General features: G+C 46.0%; 1 protein-coding gene across 1 annotated transcript in view; it reads right to left on the reverse strand.

The window, feature by feature from the left end:
* Positions 1-225: 225 nt before the first annotated feature.
* gria1a (glutamate receptor, ionotropic, AMPA 1a) overlaps positions 226-22701 on the reverse strand; it is a 62658-nt gene continuing 40182 nt past the window's right edge. Inside the window, exons 12-17 of the mRNA XM_056600909.1 lie at positions 10987-11185; positions 10140-10387; positions 6231-6345; positions 3509-3643; positions 539-584; positions 226-475 (exon numbers count right to left, since the gene is read on the reverse strand). Of these exons, the coding sequence (XP_056456884.1) occupies positions 363-475; positions 539-584; positions 3509-3643; positions 6231-6345; positions 10140-10387; positions 10987-11185 (856 nt within the window). The 3' untranslated portion in view covers positions 226-362. The remainder of the gene's footprint in view (positions 476-538; positions 585-3508; positions 3644-6230; positions 6346-10139; positions 10388-10986; positions 11186-22701) is intronic.

Raw genomic sequence — 22701 nt, forward strand, 5'->3', positions numbered from 1 at the left:
CACCTTAATATACAGTTCAAACATCTTCTCCATGTAGAAAAAAGAAAGGAAAAAATCGAAAGAAACAAATTAAAGCCAGTGTGAGGCTGGCTGGTTCATAGTTTTAAGTGAGCGGTTTGAGAGCACATTTTGGCAGTAAGGTCTTGTATTTAGTTGAGGGGGGGGGGGGGGGGGGGTGGAGGAGGAGGGGGAGGGAGGGGGATCTCAGGCTGGCAGCCCAGTTGATGATTTGTGCTGGAATTAAACGCAAGGGTAGCCAATCCTGCCAGCCAGGTTTTTTTGTTGTGAGTCAAAGAGTCCTGTGCTCCTCTCGGTCCGACCCTGCCAATGACTTGCCGCCGTTTTGGTGTCACGTGACGCGATCACATGCCCGAGGCCCCCAACCCCAGGCTGGCAGTGTGGCTCATACAGGGCAGCGTCTGCACGGTCTTGGGGAAGTCGTGGGCTAGGAGGCGGCCGTTCTCCCCAACTCCTCCTCCTCCTCCTCCTACTCCTCCTCCTCCTCCTCCTCCACCACCCCCGCCATTCCCGTTCCCGCTCATCCTGGTCAGGGTCGAACAGTGCATGGCGTCGTTGATGGACTGCTGCCGGGAAACGCCGACATACAGACGGACACACAAAACAAGCAAAACAAACACATGTCATCTAGAGCGGGAAAACACACAAAACACCAGCAATGTTTGAAGAGTTCCTATCTAGGCTCGGTCCCTAGTCTGGGGTTCCCCTTCTCCGGGAACACATTACAAGGGCAGTGTCGTCTAGTTGTGGCTAGGGTTGGTGGCTCTCCGCCTAAAAGTTTGTGGGTTTGAACGCCAACATCGGCGATCTACGTCAGTGATCTACGCCCTCATTTGTGACAGGTATCCAAATGAGTGTCACTTAAAAAAAACGTATATACGGTCTAAAACTTTATGCTAATAATGCAGGCCAGAGCTATTGTGCTCCTGACAGAGAGCGAGAGAAGCCTACGTCCCCTGTCGCTTTGTCTTTCCCCCTGTCCTCTGTGATCTTCACAGGTGGAGGCACATGTCGCTGGAGGACACGCGTTGCTGCACCCGCACGGAGCAGACGCGTGGGCGGAGAGAGGGGAGAGGAGCCGGGGGCGTTGTCCCTCCACTTTATTCCAATAAAAGCCAGTAGGCCTTGATATCAGAGCTAATGATGTGTGGCGCGTGTGTGCGCGTGCATGTTGTTTGCAGCACCGCAACTACCAACAACCAATAACCACCACCACCACCACCACCATGAACCTCCTATTGATGATCTAATTTGGCCGATGCAATCTGGAGCTAGCTGTGAGTAGCGAGGGGATGGTTGAGTTACAAGAGCCCCCTAATTGGATCTGCTTTGTTGTGCCTTGCTTGGCAAACAGCATAAAAGGCACCGCTGGACAAAAGGGCTGCCGGCCAATCTGATGAGCATACTGATCAGGTGTCTCCTCGTCAGCTAATTAAAGCAGAAGTCATCCCCCATCAGGATGATTCCTGGCGTTGGCCTTGTACACTCGCCCCTGAGCAAGCGGGGATGTTTTTCGGGGCCGTATGACCATGAATGTAGGAGTCAAACTCAAGGATCTCATGTAGGGATGCACCGATTCCACTTTTTCTCAGATCAAGTACAAGTACTTGCATTTGGGTACTCGCCGTTACAGAGTACCGATATGAGCCAATATGCCTAATAATGCCATTACAGTTTAAAGAGCCAGTGGACCCACTGTTTCCGTTGGATTTCAAACTCAATAAATCAAATTGGGCTGAGAGTTCTAGGAAAGAGGGGGGCATGTTATCCCAGTGGTTACGACCCACTGTGACTTTTTGTTACTTTTATAACACCAACGTTGTGTATGAGCATGATGATGTTTTATGTCACATGCGCCACACACCTTAGTGATAATACTATAGGTGTCCAGGAATACGGGAACATTTCTGAAAAGCTTTCTCTCGGACGCCACATTCAACCGCTGCCCGGAGAGAGCTCCAAACGTCCACACAAACTGCGGACGCTGCTCTATGCTCTAAATTGGGGACTCACTTCAGTAACAGTGTTAAAATGGCATAGATTGCTATGTTGACGATCATATCAGACAAAATGCCACGTTTACAAAAAAAACGTTTGGGTTCACCATAAGCTCTTCAACGTTACATCACGTTGCGTTAAGTGGTATCGGGTGGTTGTATCAGCGAAGTTTTACAAGCACAGTATTGGGCCCAAGTCTGAGTACTGGAATCGGTGCATCCCTAATCTCACTTGGCCAGATAATTAACTAAAAATGCACTCATGTGTCATCTGCTGCTGCTGGAAAAAACACAACCAGAAGCTGCAGCAGTTCAAAAGATGTTAACAATAAATGCATTTGTACATGGGTTAGGTTGAGCCCGGTGTGATTACAAACAGACAGGGACGCACAGCAACAGCCCTGTGGCGTCCTCTAACTCTAGTTGGCTGGAGTGAAGGATGAAACACATGGCGAGCCCCCAGGGCGTGGCCCCCCTGGGCCGGCCAGGGGATTGACATAGATAGGATGTACATTGATAGGATGCTCATTGTTCACAACAATGAACCCTGCGTCACACGGCAGGTCAGCCAAGGGTGAAGAGTGGAAGCGGTGGATAAGAAGAAGAAGAAGAAGGGAATTTGGCGCACGAATTGATTCAAATTGCCCATTTGTATGGCATCTTGTAACTTTTGTCTTAAGGAAATCGGCTATATTGATAATTAATAGTTGACCGGATCGATGTGTAGGCAATAGTGATCTGTTACTACAACTAATTCATAAAATTGAATCATCAATTGGTAACCTCATTAGGTATAGCGATGGAATATAAGCATAACATGCTTAGATGGATTAGAAATAAGACAGCTTAATACTATCCACCCAGATCATTTAATTCTAGCGAACATATATAGCTTCTGAGCCTCCTCTGATCCTTCACCGTAACATGCAGTGAAGAGAACACGTGCACCTGTGTCTGCATTGCTACCGTGCAGCAGAGAAACGGGGGCAATTTGGAATCAAAAGATATCGCCCCCCCCCAAAAAAAAAGATAACAAGAGAATCAGTGAGTGAGCCAGGTTTCGCCTGAGGCGGAAAGCTGCAGGGGGGTATACAAGAAGGGGGCGGGGTTTACATTGGGACTGTTTTAGCACTAGGGAGGTGAAGCCATGAGCGACCATAACTGTCATCACGGTGGGATCGGGGGGGGGGGGAAGGGGGGGCTGTGAGGAAGAAGGCATATGCATGTCATCGGCATCATCATTAGCATCGTCATTAGCATCATCATCATCATTAGCATCATCATCATCATCATCACGGCGCCATCCAGAGCGTGTCCCTACCCCGGTGTGTGCGCTGTGCTCTGGCGCCCCCCGTGTTCTAAATCTTAACCGTGTTGTTGGCGTACAGGCCGTAGCTCTGCAGCTCTGTGTAGGGGGCGCTAGCGCCCCTGTCTAAGGAGGCGCAGTGAAAGGCCTGTGCGGCCGAGGCTGCGGCGGCACGCGCGGTGGACACCTTCATTCGCCGCGACTCGGTTCGGGACTTGTAGCAGAACTCGACCAGGGCCACCAGCATGGCCAGGCCCAGGCCCCCGATCAGGATGTAGAAGACCCCCGCCACGTTGCTGAGGCTCAGGGCGCTGGTCTTGTCCTGGTGGGGATGAGGGGGGATGAGGTGGGGGAGAGAACACGTGGTTAGGAGACGGGAGTGGGAGGGAGAGGGCGGGCGACACGCATTAGATGACACACAGGTACACACGACGTGGAGCGTTTCACAGGGACAGGTCTAGCACACACAGGCGGTACAGGGACACGCACATGCATTCTGCATGGAGTCTTCTAGCTACGGATGCACACACATTTAGTTTGCTCAGGAGCGAGGAGAAGGCAGTCACACACATTGAGCGTGCACTCGACGAGACGTGACGACACAAATATGAACGTACCCTATCGAAAGCCCTTGTTTAACTTATTTCTGTGCATTTGGTTCATTTGAGATCCTGTCTGAATATCAACGTATCAGAATCATTACCATTTACATAAATACGTTTTAAGCTATTTTATACAGTCTATGTCTCAATGTTAGTGGGGTTATTTATATGGCGCTATCTGAGATATCTCCAGGTATGGATGGCAGACCTTAGCAGAACTGTGGTCACTTAAGGTGATTAAAACCATAATTTAGCCCGACCAAATGTTCTCCGGTCAATTCAACCTACAGTCATTACCATATTAAAGTGGTTTAACTAAACAGGTATATACTTCATTCATTATCAGTTGGGGAAATGGGAAGTGTTTTCAAAGTTAAGTTATAATAGTGCTAATTAGCTTATAGCCTGATTCTTAATTAAGAGAGAGTAGGGTAAACTTGGATAGCCAGTGTATTTTCTTTTGTTGCATAATTGTAAACAGCTGCCAGCGGGCTCATTATCAAAATATATTTGTCCTCAACAAATTCCCAAATGCTAACATTTTCTAAATGTGATTAGCACTGCGTAAATAAAACATTAAGACAAATGACTTTTAATCATTTAGTCAGTCACAACGTATTCCAGGGGGCAGATTAAAACATCCCCATATGTGAATACTGTAGCCATGCAATTAAATGCCTACACTTGATAAACAAATGAAGCACAGGACAATTCATCAAAAGTAACCCCCCCGCTAGTCGACAGAGACAAACATCACTTCATGCAAAACAGTTGGTGTGATTCAGGACCCATGGGCCAGATTGACATGGTTTGCACGTGAACATGCACACTCCATTTTAACTGGGGGGCAACAGGGGGAGTCATTGCAAGGGGCCACAAGGTAAAAGGTTGGTATTCCTCATCTCAAAGGCTATAATATTCTCATCTGACATTGCCTGCTTTCTGCAGACTCTTTGGGGATATTATCGTGCTGTCGTTTCCAGTTTTGCAGGAATAAAATCCCTTTGTACATTGTGAGCGATGTGTTCTACAAGCTCAAGGTTAGAAGAACATTTCATCTAGGGCCGTTACGCAGCACTCTCAAGGCCATCCATCTACAGATAGGCTTTACACAACCGGGCTCTGTCGGTGTGTGTGTGTGCGCGCGTGTGTCTGGGTGCGCGTGCCTGTGCGTGCGGCAATGAGAACGAGTGTGCGTTGACGCGTCTGCATCTTAACTATGACCCCAGTGAAAAAATTCTATTCAAATCCAAAGTCAAACTCGCTACGTCTTAAGTGTACAGGAGGACACAACGACCGTGGCTGCAAATGCACGTCGGTCTTCTGTTTAAGGTGCTTGAGAGAGGACTGTGGTAGGTCAGGGGGGGGGGAAGGGGACAGGGGGGCATTAGGAGGCTAGTCTGGGATGAGGCTGAGGCCAAACTGGGGTCTGAGGATGCGGGTGGGGGGGGGGGGCTGGGTTGGAGGTTGTGTGGATTGGTATGTGGGGGGGGGGGGGGGGTTGGCTATAAAGCGACTGTCTGAGTTGAAGACTGACCTTTCTTACGGAGTCCTTGCTGCCACACTCGCCTTTATCGTACCACCATTTGTTTTTCAGTTTGTCTAAGACGGCTTGCTCACTGAGTTTCAACACCGCTAGGTTAACTGGAATTCTTCCAACCGTAAGGGAAATAACATAAATAACATGTTTATAGGTGATGTTATGTTATGTTATTCATTTAAGAAGCACAGAGCAGCAAATACACATACATAAATACACACACACACACACGCACACAAATAAACACACGTGTTAATACTTTTGTGAAAGAAAACCAAGACACACGCACTCACGTCGCAAAACACACAGAATAGCAGTGACATCATTAACATCATCAGTCAAAGTGATAGGCATTAATACTCCATCTATCTTGGTGTGCTTGCTCCCTAGGTCAATAGATGTGTATTACTATATCACTCCGGGTAACCGGCACACTCTTCGTGGAAGTCCCGATTCACTTGGGACGAACACCGGTCAATATGTTCAAATCCCCGAGGCGCCGCAGTTCAGTTTGAAAACTACCGTTGCTCAGTTTTGAAGCAGGGTATTCTGCGGCCTACACTTGTGATGACAATTTGGTTTTGTAGGCCAAAGAAATGGGTCTGCTCCTCCATCCTCCCGTCTCCAGGAGCGCCCGTGGCCTCCCGTGGCTAGCCACCGGGCGGAGGCCCTTGGGGGGGTGGGGGGGGGCCCGAGCGCTGAGTGGTTGGTCTGCCGGTTACCCTGAACCCCACCAGGAGGCGGTGGGTTACCAAACTGGCTCTGACCTTGGAGTCCCCTCCCCCGCTGCCGCACTCTCCCTTGTCGTACCACCACTTGTTTTTCAATTTGTCCAACAGGCCCTGCTCGTTCAGTTTTAACACTGCCAGGTTTACTGGGTTTCTTGGAAATGATGATACAACGATTAGACCATTAGGACACATTCTATATATCTATATATGTACATGGGTCGGATACGGTGTGATTGGTCGTATATGCGGTGGGCGTGATTGTGGGAGTGATTGCTAGGTTAACACTCCTGCGCGCGTGGCTACTGATACTGATGGAGCAGCAGGAGTGGTTGAATGCATGTTATTTTCATGGAGGTTAGTCATGTGTACATATCGGCGTACATAGTCTGCGCTGCCAGGTGGCCACGATGGAGTCAGGTTTTACCAAGCAGGGGGGGCCCTCAGCGGGAGGCAGAGCACACCCGAACAGAGGACACCTCACACACGTGTCGGTCTCGTCTGTAAATGGTAATCTCCTCTCCGCAGTACTCCGGGCCTATCCGTCGCCAAGGCAACCAGCTCTCTCTCTCTCTCTCTCTCTCTCTCTCTCTCTCTCTCTCTCTCTCTCTCTCTCTCTCTCTCTCTCTCTCTCTCTCTCTCTCTCTCTCTCTCTCTCTCTCTCTCTCTCTCTCTCTCTCTCTCTCTCTTTATCCATATTCAACCCCGCGACTGGCTCGTTTAGAGTACATTCAGAGCTGTGATGATTACTACCGCGCGCCGATCTCCAACGATCCGTGGAGAGTGGAGAGGGACGGACACGCGAAGGAGACTGGGGGTTGTTTGGAGGGGTAGAGGGCGGTGTTTAAACTGTCACGCCCGTCTTCGCCTAGTTGTTTTGAGCGGCGACGGATGTGGCAGACTGCAGCGAGGTAGCACCAGAGACATCAAACAACGCGTACGGTGCACCTGCATCCGGGCGTGCCCGTCCTCCCACACACCGTTTCTGTCGAGTACGTACGCACAAATGTACGCGTGTCAGTGTGTTTCCTATAGCTGAGAGGCGGTGAAAGAAAGGTCTCTCGATCCTGCTGACAGACAGACAAAATAATACGTTTGCGATAAGAATATTTTTTCGAGCAGGAAAATAGGAGATATTGCAATCCGGCAGCCGCCGCTGCTATGGAAAGATTTTTCCAGTATTTTTTTATTATTTTCCCTCCAATTCATCAGTGCTGCAGCGATCTTATGATGTGCCTTGCAGATATTCTTATTCTGTCTGCCTTTCATCAGAGGCTTATAAAAGAGACTCTTCATCCATAACCCAGAATTGACAACACAGCTGTAGAGAAACACTGTGGAAAGAGCTGGGAACAGCTGGTAAAACCTCTGAATTCTTTCTTGGCCCAGTCAAATCAGACAGGAAGAAAGAAGTCACTGCATGCTGTTGTACATGGCAGAGACACGTGCTGGTGTATTTGGTTAGTGTAGTGTGGTGTCAGGGTGGATGGTCATCAGGAACGCTGTGTTAGTATAAAATGGTGTCCACAGGTAGGCAGAAGGGCATGAGTTGGTTGTTAGGATGAGGTGTGGATGTTAAGGCATAGAACAAGTGCAGAGGACATGTGAGGCATGTCATTGTTACTGGCAGAAAATGAAAAATGTATTGTTAGTACATCCCGTGAGTTCCTTGTAAGTGTTTCCTGTGAAGTAAAAAATGTGTTAATGCCTAGACTCTAGTTTTAAGAAAAACATCACCACTGTCGTTGTGCTTCAATGTTCAACTGAAGCACAACAAAGATGGATGAATACAGCCCAAGAGGCCGACTAAAACAATAAGGTATGGATTTCACATGTTGTGGAAACCATTCCTTTCACGTTCACAGTGTCACTCATGTCTTGGCAACAACAAAAGTCAATTTTACACTTCTTAGGCTTTGATTCCCATCCTGACAATACAACAGATCCCATTGTACAGCCGCATTATCTATTAATTACATCCGTCTTGGGTTGACACAGCCAGACGTGTGTGATGCCGGTGTGCCAGTGTGTGAATTCCGCACATCACTCACAGCACCCAGTAAAGTAATCGCACTCTATAGAATCGAGCGAGAGAGAGAGAGGTGCTGGTGGAGAGGCCATCGTCATACGTGAACCACAACACAGTTGGTTTGGATCTGTTGAGGTGTCGGGGCTGGTGAAGGGGATTCATTAAACCGCTTGTCTGATCACCAATCCAGCAGCGACTGTGGCAAGTATGAAATCTAATTTGTGTGAGATTCAAATGGGCCTCCTCTGAGTCCTGGGGGTGTGGGGGGGGGGGGGGGCGGAAGCCAATTCATATGCAGTCGCTAAGCTCGACCTCTGGCCGTCTACCAAGGAGGACCTCTGGACGGGGAGACCTCAGCCCTCCACCACATGGCTCTGCTCATTAAAAGCAAACGAGGCTTGTTAGGGGAGAGATTAAACGCTTCAGATGTTCTCCCCAGCACCCTCTCAGGTTTCGGGGGGCAAGGGAGAGACGAAGGTGTAAGTGAGGTTGATGTGAGCTATCGAGGGACATGGGATGGGATGATACTGTTGTTGCTGTGACTCTGCATTCCTCAATGGGAGGAATATTGTTAGTAGCATTTTCGTTAGTAGAATAATCATTTCAACCATTAGTTATTACATTTCATGCCACAAAAAAATAATAACACCAAACATTTATGACATTTAAAATCCACACAACGTGAGTGCTGGCACAAGTGGAAAAGTGGGTTTGAAAAGGGAGTGTTTTCAGCTGATTCAAGAGGCTTTTAGTTTGGAAGGGGAGGGATTTTTGCAAGTATAATGTGGTTTCGAACACCACAGCCGTACAGGTAGTTCATCGCATTGCATTTTTATACTTAAGTGTCTATGGATGTATAAAAGTCTGTTAGGCATTTATGAACACAGGCCTTGCAAGCAGTCATGCCGGTGCTGGCTCAACTTTGTACAGGTCTGTTTACAGTGTGAGAGGGTGCTCCAGCCTCAGCCCTCGGGTAAATCAAGCTGCAGGCGGCCATAGAGAGCCATAGAGAGGGCTTATAGAGTGGAATAAGTGGGCGAGCCAGGGAACACAAGTGTGACTGGAGGAGAGGACAGCTCGACTACACCCCATTGGCCACTTGCGCTAGAGCACTCACACGCATGCACACACACAAGACACACAAATAATGCACACACAAATAGATTGATGGGAGTGGATGGCAATGGCAAGTTAACTTTGTGAGAGGCAGTGTAGACAATGGTGAGCGTGAGAAACAGACTGAGATGCAGAGGTTAAAGGTAGGATGTTTCAAATATCGCAAGGAAGGCAGACAGTATCTATTCAATGTAAAAATGTGTACTAAGTAAGGCAACAATACTAACGCTTGACAAATTATGTAAATGCAAAATACATTGACAAAAGGGGATTAATTCAATTGGACATAAATAAGATTGAAAATGAATGTTGATGGATGAAGATGCAGGTGGAATGCTCATGCAAAATACTGCATTAAATAAAAGAAGCACTGATAGTGTTCTGAGAAACTGAGCTACCTTCCCAGGATGGGCTACCAGTACCATTGTCAGCTACAACAGGATTAAAGAAGCATGACATGATTCTGTAATAAGCAGTAAGCACTACTCATTTGAATACAAATGTACCTCTGAATAATATCTACTAACTAACAAACTCACTGCGGTTGCCATCAGCTAAAATAAATTTAATTAACATAATGGTAGCATAACCGTTTGCGCACGCACGCACGCACGCACGCACGCACACAAACTCACACGCACAAACACGCACAAACACACACACGCATACACACAAACACACTCACACATACACACACGTTGTGCTAGCATATCCTGCGAGGTAGCCCAGAGTCCCAGACACGATCGAGGCCCTGTGTTTATCCAGCAGGGCTGCAGTGGGTTTACACGGCGCTGTGTTGTTACCTGAGGTGGGAACCCTTAGGGGTGGCGATCCCATAGCCCTTAGAGTCCAGGTTCCCTCCCACCTTCATGGTGTCGCAGGGTTTCCGCTGCTCGATGTACTCGTTCATGGTGGACTCCAGCAGGTAGGCGTACTTGCCCTTGGACTTGCGGACGCGCACCACGCCCTCGTCCGTCGTCTTCACGAACACGGACGGGTCGGCAGACTTCATATAGGACCACATCTTCTCGAACACGGCGATCTTGGACCTCTGGGGTGGAATGGAGACGAACACGGCAGAGAGGCACACGTCATCTAGCTTCCTTTTCAGGGGTGGATGATATGGGGCGAATAGTGGGTATGGAGAAAGGGTTTGGGTTTGGGGGGAACAGGGAGGTGGGCGTTGGTGAGAGGATGAACTTAGGAGCCTGACACCTACAGCACTCGCACATGTGCGCTGGATGATGCCTGCCGTGTGTTTGTGCATCAATGTGTGTCTGTGGGTGTCCATGTGTCTTTGTGTGAATGAGTGTCTAACCATTGTGCAATTGATTATCTAAAACCAATCCCTACTCAGCCTCCTTTGGAAGAGAGATCGAGAAAAATAGATAGACAGACACAGATAGAGAGAGAAAAAGAGCGGAGGAAAGGGGCAGAAAGAAGCTAAGACAGAGGAGGAACAAGAGAACAGAGACAAACACACACGAAATGTTGAGACAGAGGAACATAAAGAGGAAACAGAGAGAGACAAACTGTCAGAGAGAGGGAAATAGGGACACTGTGTGTGTGTGTGTGTGTGTGTGTTTTAAAGGATGTCCATGTTTCTGATTGCGTGTGTTCGGTCTTGATCTCCATCCAAACTTCTCCCACCCTGAAGAACTCCTTGGTGGAGCCGGCATCCAGCGTGCCGTAGGCGATCTCCGTCTGCTTGGCCAGGTCCTCGGCACTCTCGATGGGGGACACCATCCTCTCCACCGTGAGGAAGGCGGCCAGATTGGCCGTGTAGGAGGAGATGATGATGAGGGTGAAGAACCACCACACGCCCCCCACGATGCGCCCAGACAGAGACCTGATGGAGGCGCAGAGAGCAAAGGGAGGGTTTCTTTAAACCGCTAAACAAGGCAAGAGGAATCATCATGACGTGTGTGTTTGTGCATGTTTATTCAATGTATCGTGCTGAGCAGAGAGGTCATGGTGAATACGGATCTCAGTAATCAGTGGGTGTTTTCCAGAGTATTTTAGTAAATGTGGCCCCGGGGTGGCAGAGAATAACACATGGGGGTAGGGCGGGACCAGACCCAGACAACCAGCCTTTACAGAATCCTGCAAAACAATAGTTTTGTGAATGCTTCACAAAATTATCTTAATTTATTTATCTGCAAAGTCTAGTAAGGGAGGCACTCAGGGTGGCCAATCTATTTATTTGGGTGTGTGGGCCACCAAAGAACCTCCGTTAACAGTACACCGGTTCATGAATCATAACTATTATTGAAATACAATCTCCTTATGAATACAAACACAATGCAATATAATGTAAATATAACACTGGATTTGGACAAAGACAAAAAAGACCAAACAAACAAAACAAACATGGCAATCAATTTCTTCCCTTCGACTGAATTTGTCAGTTGTGTTGACCTAAATTGCATCACATTCCTCCATCCATTCTGTTCTTGTTGAGCCAGGTCTGGAGGGCTTAGTCCAATGTGCTGGGGAACAGATAACCGCTCCCTCACGAAGAGCCACTAGGCCTCCTGCCTGCCCAACTAATCTCACTTTAAGAAAAGTTGCCAATATGATTAATTAAAACATGCACATAATTGCCGTGGATTAATAGGCAGCAGGATCACTTCGCCACGGCTGTCATTGCACTTAAAACAAATGGCTGATTTGAAAGCTGAAGGAATAATTCCTGCCGACCACAACTGCTTTTTTCTTCTCCACCTCAAGAGGAGTCGGCTTAAAGGCAAAGAAGAATGTCCTTAATGTTTTTCCCTCGCCTTGGAAGTCGAGAGGCCCCCGACAAACGGAGAGGGTGAACAAGCTCTTGTTTCAAAAAAGAGAAAGCAAAGAGAAATCATAACAGTTTGGCCCTCACAGCCCACCTTTATGGTGACATGCAAAGTTTAAACGGGAACAAGACAGTGGGATTAAATATGAAACTGGGCTGTGAATACCATCATTGTCTGAGATGCTTTTAAGAATTATGGCTGTGTAATGAAAGAGGAAGGCCAGGCCTGGTACAGAGAAACATTTGGGGCAGCAGAAAGAGTACGGATGTCTTGTTCAGCCAAGCTGAAGGAAGAAATAGTCGTCACATTTTCCTTTGTTGTGGGTGCCGAGAGTTAGACAAAAAAGCATGCTAAAGAAAATGGCTAGTTACAAGTCATTCAGCAGATGCTTTAAGCCGAAACCACTTAGAGAGGATTGAAAGATAATTACTTTAGTATAATCAGAAGTAAAGGCACTAAATGTAGTTTGTATCTCATTGACATTACCTTTCAACGCATGTGATTATCACGCACACCTGTGTGCTAGTTAAGCACCCGAACAGAGAGTGTAACTAGCTCTCCAGATTGGAACTCATCTTTTCAAGGCATCAAGTAACGTTTGCAGTTGATGAAGTAATTTGTGACCAACATTTATATTAATAATTATGATAACACATTATAATAAAAGACAGCCTTCTCAGGTGTGAGACTGGAAGAGAAATGGGGCATCATTTTCTTGATACTGACGCTAGGTGTGGTACACGGGAGTCTTTGTTGGTATTTATATCCCTTGCGCAGAACACCAAACACTATCATCTGAAAGGATTTCATATATTCTAGGCTGAAGGCGAGAGACACAGGGAGAAACATGTGTACAGTTGCCGTAAAAGCAAACATTCCTCTACTGCTGGCAGACAACAATTGTCTAAGCAATTTTCTCGCTCACTCTCCTTCTCTCTCTAACTAAGTGCCTTCCCTTTCCTTGACCCAGCCTATGTCTCTATCTTTCTCCCACTCTCATACTCAGTCTCTCCCTCTCTCACTAAGAGCCTCTCCCTCAGTCTCTCTCCCTCTCTCAGACTATTTTAGAGTCTATCTTTCTTTTTGTTTCGAGGCTGAGAGGGGGTTTGCTTTCTGACCGCTAGAACTTACATGCACTTAAAGGGGCAGTGCAACGAAGTTACACATCGAGGCTCCTGTTGGGATAGTGGGAAATATTTGTTTGATCATTTAGTGAAATTTTCCAATATAACCTGATGTAGATTATAATAGCTTCACCAATGACATGTTTTTCATTACTTTTCTATATCGTCGGTGAGCGGAAGGAAGAATATTTTGACTACAAACTGTTTTTGTCGTAAATAAATAAAAAAGTCATAAAAATGGCAGCGCCATTTGTTTCAGACTCCGCCCCCAAGCATTGTGCATTGTGCCAAGGCACTGCCAGGAATGTGGGCATCTGCCTGCAAACACACTGCCAACTAACGAGGCAACAGGGTGAGGTTTGCACCAGAGAAGAGAGTCTCCCAACACATTCAAGGGAGTCTGTGAATGTCCGTGAATGTCTGTGAATGTTTGTGAATGTCCCTAGTTTGCATGTATTGCCCAGGTGGCAAAAATTGTTATTTTGCAACATCGAATTACATGGGTTCAATTTAAAAGTTGCAGGTAATTATTAATCTTTCCCACTACCCCAGTAGCCTCAATGTGTTAAATCGGTGGACCGCACCTTTAAAAAAAAGCACACATAAGGGCATAAACAAAAACACAAAGAGAGGAAGACGGACAGAAAAGACCCAAAGTGTCTGACAGCCTGGCAGGTGCAGAAACAGAGGTGGCTGGCCCCCCTGCGGCGCACTTGTGCCCTAGATTGAGACCATGTGTTCCCAGTGTCTGAGCAGACACTGTTTGTCTTTTCTTTTTCTTCGGTCCAACTCCACCCCTTCATCCCTCCTGCCCCCTGCCCCACATCACATTACTGTGTGAGGCAGCCAGCATCCCCCCCCCCCCCCCCCCCCCCCCCCCCCCGTCTTGGTGAAGCATCACCAGGGAGATGAATGTTCCTTCCAGCTTTGTTGATTTCAGTTCCCTGTTAAAAGCGGTGGCCAATCAATTATTCACACACCGCCGGCACATTATTGCTGAGCATCTCCAGTAAACACCAGCCAGTAATACGAGATAAATACAAAAAAACAAACAAAGGAGCTTCTCAAATTCAGCATCGACAATCTGGACGCCCTGGGCAGTGTTCGTACAAATGCATGTTTGAGTCTGTATGTTTGTGTGTGTCTGTGTGTGTGTGTTCAGGGCCACGACCAATACTACAATAGACTAGTTAGACTAATCTATTTAAATATCAGATTATTTTTATTATAAACACATTGATAACCTATGCAATGTGAAGATTAGAAAACTATTAATCACCATTGTAGAAAGATCCCTGCTCTTGAACAGCGGTTGAACAAAAGATGAAGTTTGGATTACTTTATGAAAGGTCCAGTGTGTTCGATTTAGTAGCAACTAGCCCTCATATTGCAACCAACTGACCCCCCCCCCCCCCACACCCCCTCCCTCCACCAGCTCACATATCACAGTGGTCATTCGCCAAGCGAGAAGTTAACGATGTGTGTCTGGATCCTTTATTCAGATATGTAAATGGCTTCTGCGTTTACCGTAAACCTAAACGTGTCAACCCACCTAAGCTGGCAAAAAGGCGCAATTGTATTTGTGTGTTTGTGTGTGTTAATGCATGCATGTAGCATGATGTTGTGTGCATGATGCATGAATGATTTTCAGACTGTGGTAGAGCGATCTGCCACAGATTGGATCCAAGATGGTGGGGGGATTTATAACTGACAGACAGATAAGTAACAAATAGAGGTTGGGCTGCAAAATGGGCAGAGGGTTTAATTCCCTCGCATAGCAACACTTTCAAGAAGATACAGTCTTAAATTCAGTAATTAGGATTTGCTCACAAAGAAAAGGGGGTGATTTAGGTTTGTTTTTGTCTTTTTTTTTACTATGAGGCATTTGTTTTCTATGCCAACCATAAATTGGCAGACATGTGTGCCATTACTGTAGAATCGCCAGTAAATCAATAAATGGCAGAGAAGAAAAAATGGCAAGCCTAAATACTGCACATAATTTAATGGGCTGGATCTGGCCATTTCTTCCTGTGCTGAATTGGAGCATTTGTTGCTGGCCAACATTTCCAAATCAAACCGAAAAAAATAAGTGAAGAAAGAATAGAACGAACCACAGCAGACCCATAGCAGACAACCTAGTTGGATACACAATGCTCGGCCCTCAATCTCAACTGTCATTCGCTCCGAATCCCTCCCCCTCTACATCCACAACCTCTGATTCTGTCGAACCACTAAACCGCAATTAGTATCCCCAAAGCTACCCTCCTTTGATTCCATATGCTAATTAGCATGACTAATGACTTTAGCGAGGGTGAAACTAAATGAGCCAGTGATGGCCCGCCTTACAATGGATTAGGTATTACGGCCGTTTAAGTGGGGGAGAAAATGGTCTCTAATTATAGTGTGATTCTAAGACAAATCAGGGATGGAAAAAGAGTTTTCCGCTAAACTGCTTTCTCCCCCATCCCTTTTCCCACCTCCTTGTCAGCTCGCAGATTCAATTGTGTCGTCTTACAATTGACAGCAGTCGTGCCATGTTATATCCGGCTGACCATCTTTAAAGATAAAGTGACATGTGAGATCCTGAATTAAAATGTACACAAACACAAACATATACACAGACACATACAAAATGGGAGTCAAGCGGTTGTTTGTATGGGATTCATATAATGAGACCATCATGGTGTATTTTGTTTTCCATTGTTTCTCTGCCCATGGTCCCACCTAGAAAACCCAGGTGACTAATGACTCCTCCTGCCACTCATCTTATCTAACTAATGACAAATTAGTCGGCACACAGTCATTACTACTTCAGACTCTTCACAGGCACAATATGAAAATGAGTGTGTTTGTGTGTTTGTGGTCTAGACAAACTAAATGATCAGAGATACCTTTTCTTCGAATCAGTTGCTATGTGCATAAACTTTATTTTCCCTGACGATCTGTCTGGAAGCTTTTTTTTTTTCTTTAGCATTTTTAATAGCTGTTTCTATGGCAATTGCATCCACTGTGTGCATATCTCAGAGCAACAAGGCACAAACAGGGCGTTTGTGCACGCACACAAACACACGCACGCGCACGCACCGTACGTCAAGACAAAGGCAATGACAAACTCGTCAGGCTAAGACGTTATGTTTTTAAACATAACGGCTCCGCCATCGACACACGCGCAGGTAGGAACACACAGGCACGCTCACACACCGCATCGACTCTCACCCTTAAACCCAACGGCTCAGCCATCGACACAAGCGCAAGTCTGAACACACACACAAGCACACACACTGCAGCGACACTCGCCCAGGTAAGACGTTATGTTTTTAAACATAACTACTCCGCCATCGACACACGCGCCCGGGTAAGAACAGACATGCACACTCCGCAGCGACACACTCGTCCAGGTAAGACGTTATGTTTTTAAACATAACGGCTCCGCCGTCGACAAACACTCCCAGGTAAGACGTTCTGTCTATAGACGGTAGAAATTGCAATAAAAGATCAAGGTCAAGACAATGTTGCTTCTAACACAGCGTCACCCTGGTACTCTAAGTATGCATCCTTGGGTATAGCAGAGCAAGAGCTGTAGCGTGCGCTTTGGGGTGGGCCTAAGAGGGAGGTGGGTGTGGGTATTCAGCACGCAGCACCCACTTAGGAGCATGTTTGCAGTGATTGCATGTTGTTGTAGTTCAGCGCATTGGAGGAGTCACAGATGCGGACCAAAATGTGTTGAAATCTCAAATGATTGCACCAGCCGGATGTGATTTGGCTTTGGGCCTGATTTGGCCCCAGGGCCTTGTGTTTGACCCCTTTGCTGCAGGTACACCTGCTATCCTAAGCATGATGCCACCTCACCAACTCCCTGCTCCTTAATAAGATGTATCTAGAAATGAATAGTGAGTCATTTAGAGAAAAGTGTCTACTGAATTATTATTAAACGGTATATGGTTGTTTGGATTCCCTTTGGCCCACCAAGCAATGTCAACAGCAGTGTCAAGCCTGCAAGAAGACACATCGCTACGCAACATTAATGGGTTAGGCGGCTGCCTCAAAGACAAGCCACCTCTCCCTTCCGAGATGTATTTTCGGCTCGTGTCTATTTTCGCTCCTACCTATTCACGGTGAGATCACGGTGACATTAAAATAACTATTTTAATGCCTGAGGCGGCCTGTCCTGGATTCTCTATCATTCACACACCGAGAATCCAGACCTTTAAAAGGTTTGAGCATAGTGGGAGAAAAGATAATGAGGAGACTCTGTGTTTGTGGCCCGAAGCAATGAAAGCGTAGTACGCTAATACTATGGGAACCGTGTGCAGTGTCTCCACGAATATATTTGTGGAGACACAAATATATTTGTGGAGACGGCTATATTTCCTATAAACATCGTCCAGCGTACATCAGACTTCAACACAAAATTGATAGGCAGACATTTCCATCTTTATTCATGAATGTTGTTGCCTTTTTATTTTGCTAATTGCCGTTTTGTTATCTTTGCGTGGCCGTTAATCACGTTGGTAGGGAGTGCTTTATCAAGCCGTGATACCAATTACTGCTCAGAGCCGGCAGTGGACATCCTGATTAAACGTCCAGTCATGAAGGAAATGAACGGGAACAAAATGTGTATGGACGGCTTCTAAGAAGTCCCTCTTGACAAAATGATGCACTAAATAATGTGTCTAAAAAATAAGTATCTGTCTATCCCTTTATTTTTTTTCCCTCTGCATCCCACTAAAGGTCAATATTACCATTCTATCAAGTCTGGGATGAAAATATTATGATAATGGGGTAAGCCAAGCTGCAGAATGTATCAAAATTAAATCCTAATGAAATATATTCAGAGTAAACTATGCTCTATTCCCAAATGTAACATAAAAATTGCAGTAAAAAATATATATTTGTTTCACTTTCGTTAAATGGCATGCAAATGACTGCACTGCGATGGCGAAAAACACAATTGCACACACGCACACGCACGCATGCTCGCACACAAACACACACACTGCGAGCTTCAATCTCAGCCTCCTCTTAATCTAGTACCATTCTTTAATCTGTGAAGGCGCAATGAAACCAGGATGCTAGCCACTCTGACTGTAATCCTGACCTCGGTGGATTCACACCCCGAGAGTTTCCCCACATCCTGTACCCGCTAACTGATTTCACAGGGGGGGTGTTGCCCTCGTGTGTGTCCCCCCCCCCTCACAGATGTTGCCGCCGGAAACACCTTGCTGGTCCTAGAGTGTAATGTGCGATCACAAACACGCACGCACGCGTGCACACACACACACATACACACACACAAGCAAGCACAAAAACAGGAGAATACATATAGATTACTTAAGATGTTATTTGGGGTTATTAGCATTGACATACGCAGCTGTGTGTTACAGGAGGCCTAGCAGTTACAAACATGCTAAGAACACAAGAAGGCTGCATATGAGGTTTTCTGAGCGTTTGCTTATGGAAGAGATTGGGAGCTGCAGGGATAAAGCAAAACACATCTCTGCTCAGTGTTGTCATGGCAGCACACACTGCGGTCCAAGCAGTGCTGATGAGTGATGGAGAGAAAGAGAGAGAGAGAGAGAGAGAGAGAGAGAGCAAGAGAGATAGAGACACTGAAAGACTTTAGTCATCTCACTCCTCCTCAGTTTTCCCCTCCCTGCCTCTCTCCTACCAAGCTCTCTCTCCCTTTCCCTCAACTTTCCCTCCCTGTCTTTCTCTCTTGCCCTTTCAATCTTGTTGGTCCTCTCTCTCTCTCTCTCTCTCTCTCTCTCTCTCTCTCTCTCTCTCTCTCTCTCTCTCTCTCTCTCTCTCGATCTTGCTCGTCCACCACCCACTCTTTTCTACAAGCCCCCCTTCTTTTCTTTCTGTTTCTCTCCCTTTCATTCTCCCTCCCCTCTATTTGTCTACCTCCCTCTCCCTCCCTCTCTCTCTGTCTATAAGGTCAAACACACCTACTGCCTCCCGTACTGGAACAACACAAAATGTCATTACACAGGGAAGGCTCTCATTAAGCGCTCCCCCCAGAGACTGCCCGGCCCCGGGCTTCAATGTCTCTCTGCTGTCTCTCTCCCGGTGTTTACCCTGGACCAGGTGGATTCTCCCACTGGAAACGCACACAGGTGTGAGGTACATCCAGACATTTATATTCGGTCACACCTGGGAGGTTGTTAGGCACTTCCTCGTGATAGATACATTTGTACACGCCCTCTGAGCGGGAGTGAAACACTCTGTTTTAAAGGAAGATTTGACAGGAAAGGCGTCTCAGAGGAGGGAATGGGAATCAGCGTCAGTGCGAAGCCCTGATGTTAACGGCTGTGGGTGTTTGTGTTAGTGTCTTCACTCTGCATGAGGGATAAGTGTGATCAAAGATGCCTTCATGCGAGTTTACAGATAAATAAAACATAGGTCGAGCAATGAACTGAACTGTGTGTCAATGAATAAGTCATTCCTTGCGAATGATGGAAACTCAGAAGCTTTGAAACCCGTGCTGCATTTATTTGAAGCAGACAGTGTGCGCTAGGTTTGGGATCATGTGAGAGAAGGTGTAGGTGGCTGCTAATTGGTCCCATTATAATTATTACCATCATTATATTGTTATCAGCACTATAGTTTCATTAACATGAACTTTTTTACATTGGAGTCATAGGCAAACATTTAAAATACAAAACGAAAACATAATATACCACACTGACCAGGTCATTTAATTGGACAAAAGGCATACATGCTGGTATAGACATATAACAGCATTGGGGCTTTTAACTATACATGTATCACTCTGCTTTACAGGTGTTTCTAATTAGCATTATTTACATTAACCACTAAAGCTGTTAAAGGTGTATGTAATTTCGGCCTCTAGAGGTCCCTGAATCAAAACAATTACAAAAGACGAGTAAAGAAAGCGAGAGAACCTAGGAATTGCTCCCGCACCCCCATAACAGGTGAAAATCTACCCGATTTGACTGGCAGTTATCATGTTCTACAGTTATTGAGGTTGGTATATTAGTAACGTTTATTCACGTTATTTAATTTCATTCTAATTAAATTTACCCCAAGTAACATAATGTCATAGGCAAGCGCTGCTATATGTGATCAAAAATTTCTTTATAACCTGATGTTGAACGTTATTGTAACCTTGTAACTTTACCATGGACATGAAAGTGTTGTCCACAGAATTAGACAGTATTTTGTTATTTTCAAGTTAATGTAACTGATATTGACACTCTGGATAACAGCGTACTGACGTGGGGAACTAAAGATTCCCATATGTATGTCTGTATTTGTCTAGCGGTTTGACCTGATCAGGATCCGGTAAGGAAGCATCAATCCTTTGTTTAAAAGCCATAGTTTGGTTGATACTTCGACACAATAGGGGGATTACTAAGTACCCTTCCCTGAACAATAGCCTAGCTCAAATGCAGTTAAACCGGGGATGGATCACATTTCAAAATGTTCACAATGTAGTCCCTGTTAATAAATGTATCCCACAAGCTGTACAACAGTTAAAAGCAGGTGAATCACTGGCAGAGGCAGTCATCTCTGTTGGCGGAGGCAAATAAGTTATGAAATAAACAAACAGAATCTGAATCTGCTCTCGCTTATTACCCTTAACACACACAAGGCGCTTGAGGAACTGCTGTATAAAAGCATTATCCCATTCGAGGTTGTGCTGCTATACTGAATATCAACGCAGCTGACATTATCTTCGGCACTGGTCCTTGGCCTCGAGCCAATCTTCAAGTCGCAGTCACATGCATCAGGGACGCATTGGACAAGGAATTCATGTTACAGCTAGGAAATTGTAGTTCCTTTGAAGAAATATATACCGCTCAAATAGTGTTGAGGCAAGAATATAGCACTCCCTTTCAAACAGTACTAAAAGTATTGATCCCCATTGTCTGCCCCGTAAGTCCCTTTAAATGAAAACGTCTGCTCAATAGAACAAACAGTAAGTACAAAGGAAGGTATCCCTGATGCAAGCTTGAACTGAAGACTAGCTCAGGTAACAATTCTGAATTGAATACCAGTGTCGAATTTGTAATGTGTGTGAGTGCAGGTTCAGCCATGCACTCCTATTAAAGGCTATCAACATACATGGAAATTATATACTGTGGACTTATCAAACACTGACAGCAAATCTATGCAAAGATGAATGATAAATTCATCAAATTGAGCCGATTGAACCAGTAATCTATCAGATTGAACCGGCACCTGTAATGAGATACCCTGTGTGAAGGTCATATTTAACTAAATATACTGAATGAATTGATTAGCTGTCATTTGCAAAGACTCTAAAGGAATTAACAGGAATTCCCATGCCACAGCAACGAAAACGGCAACACTGCATAACCAACACATAAAATATATATTTTTTTTTCAACAAAATGTGTTTTATCGAGCTCAGGGTGGCATGTTAGAAAGTATATCAAATAAATTGAGCAGTTTATTTATTCCTCAGAGTTTTGACCACCAGATTGAGTAGCTGCTGTACCGGCAGATTGAGTAAGAGTGGCCAGGTGGGATGCAGTGACACCAACACCACATCTACACATGCACATACACACAGACACACACACACACACAGACAGACACATACACTAACCCAGACGCGCGCGCGCACACACACACACACACACACACACACACACACACACACACACACACACACACACACACACACACACACACACACACACACACACACACACACACACACACACACACACACACACACACACACACACACACATCAATTGATGCATAAACATATGTGAAAACACTTGCTTGCTTACATCAACAAAACCAGAAAAGGTGTGCATGAGTCTATTTTCAAATAAACCACCTGGCTGTGACATCAAGCAAAATAACGTGATTGGCGAGAGTGATAAATGAATTTCCATTGGTGTGCAGTTGTGGAGACTGTTTGTCGGTGTGTATGTGTCGGCGTTTGTCTGGAGTCTTTTATCAGCCACGGGATGAGAGGAGAAATACTCCACACAGCAGATCAAACGCCAACAACTGCAGCATGTAGCAGGAATATAGGACATATTTATAAATCATGGTACGGAGAACAGAAGGAAAACCAGAAAGAGTTTGTGTGCAGGGATGTATGTCATTGTTTGTCTCTGTCTCTCTTCATCTGTGTTTGCGGGGTGTCTGTGTCTGTGTGTTGGTGTGTAAGTGCGCGTGTGTTGTCTTCTAGCCTTTGTTTGTGTGCACATGTCTGTCTGCTCCGGTCTAGGAGTGCAAGTGTGTGTGGCGCTCTGTCCGTCTGTGTGTGCGATCATGCATTTGCGCATACACTCCAGTGTCTGTGTTAGGTCCAGGAGAGGAGGTGGTGGGAGGTTGAGGGTGATGGGGTTGGGGTTTGATGGCGATGGGTGTGGCCGGATGCTGGTTGGGTGGTGCCGGATGGCGAATGGCTGGTGTTGGATGGTGATCGAATGATGGTGAAT

This window comes from Gadus chalcogrammus, chromosome 10 (assembly GCF_026213295.1).
Source record: "Gadus chalcogrammus isolate NIFS_2021 chromosome 10, NIFS_Gcha_1.0, whole genome shotgun sequence".
Taxonomy (NCBI): domain Eukaryota; kingdom Metazoa; phylum Chordata; class Actinopteri; order Gadiformes; family Gadidae; genus Gadus; species Gadus chalcogrammus.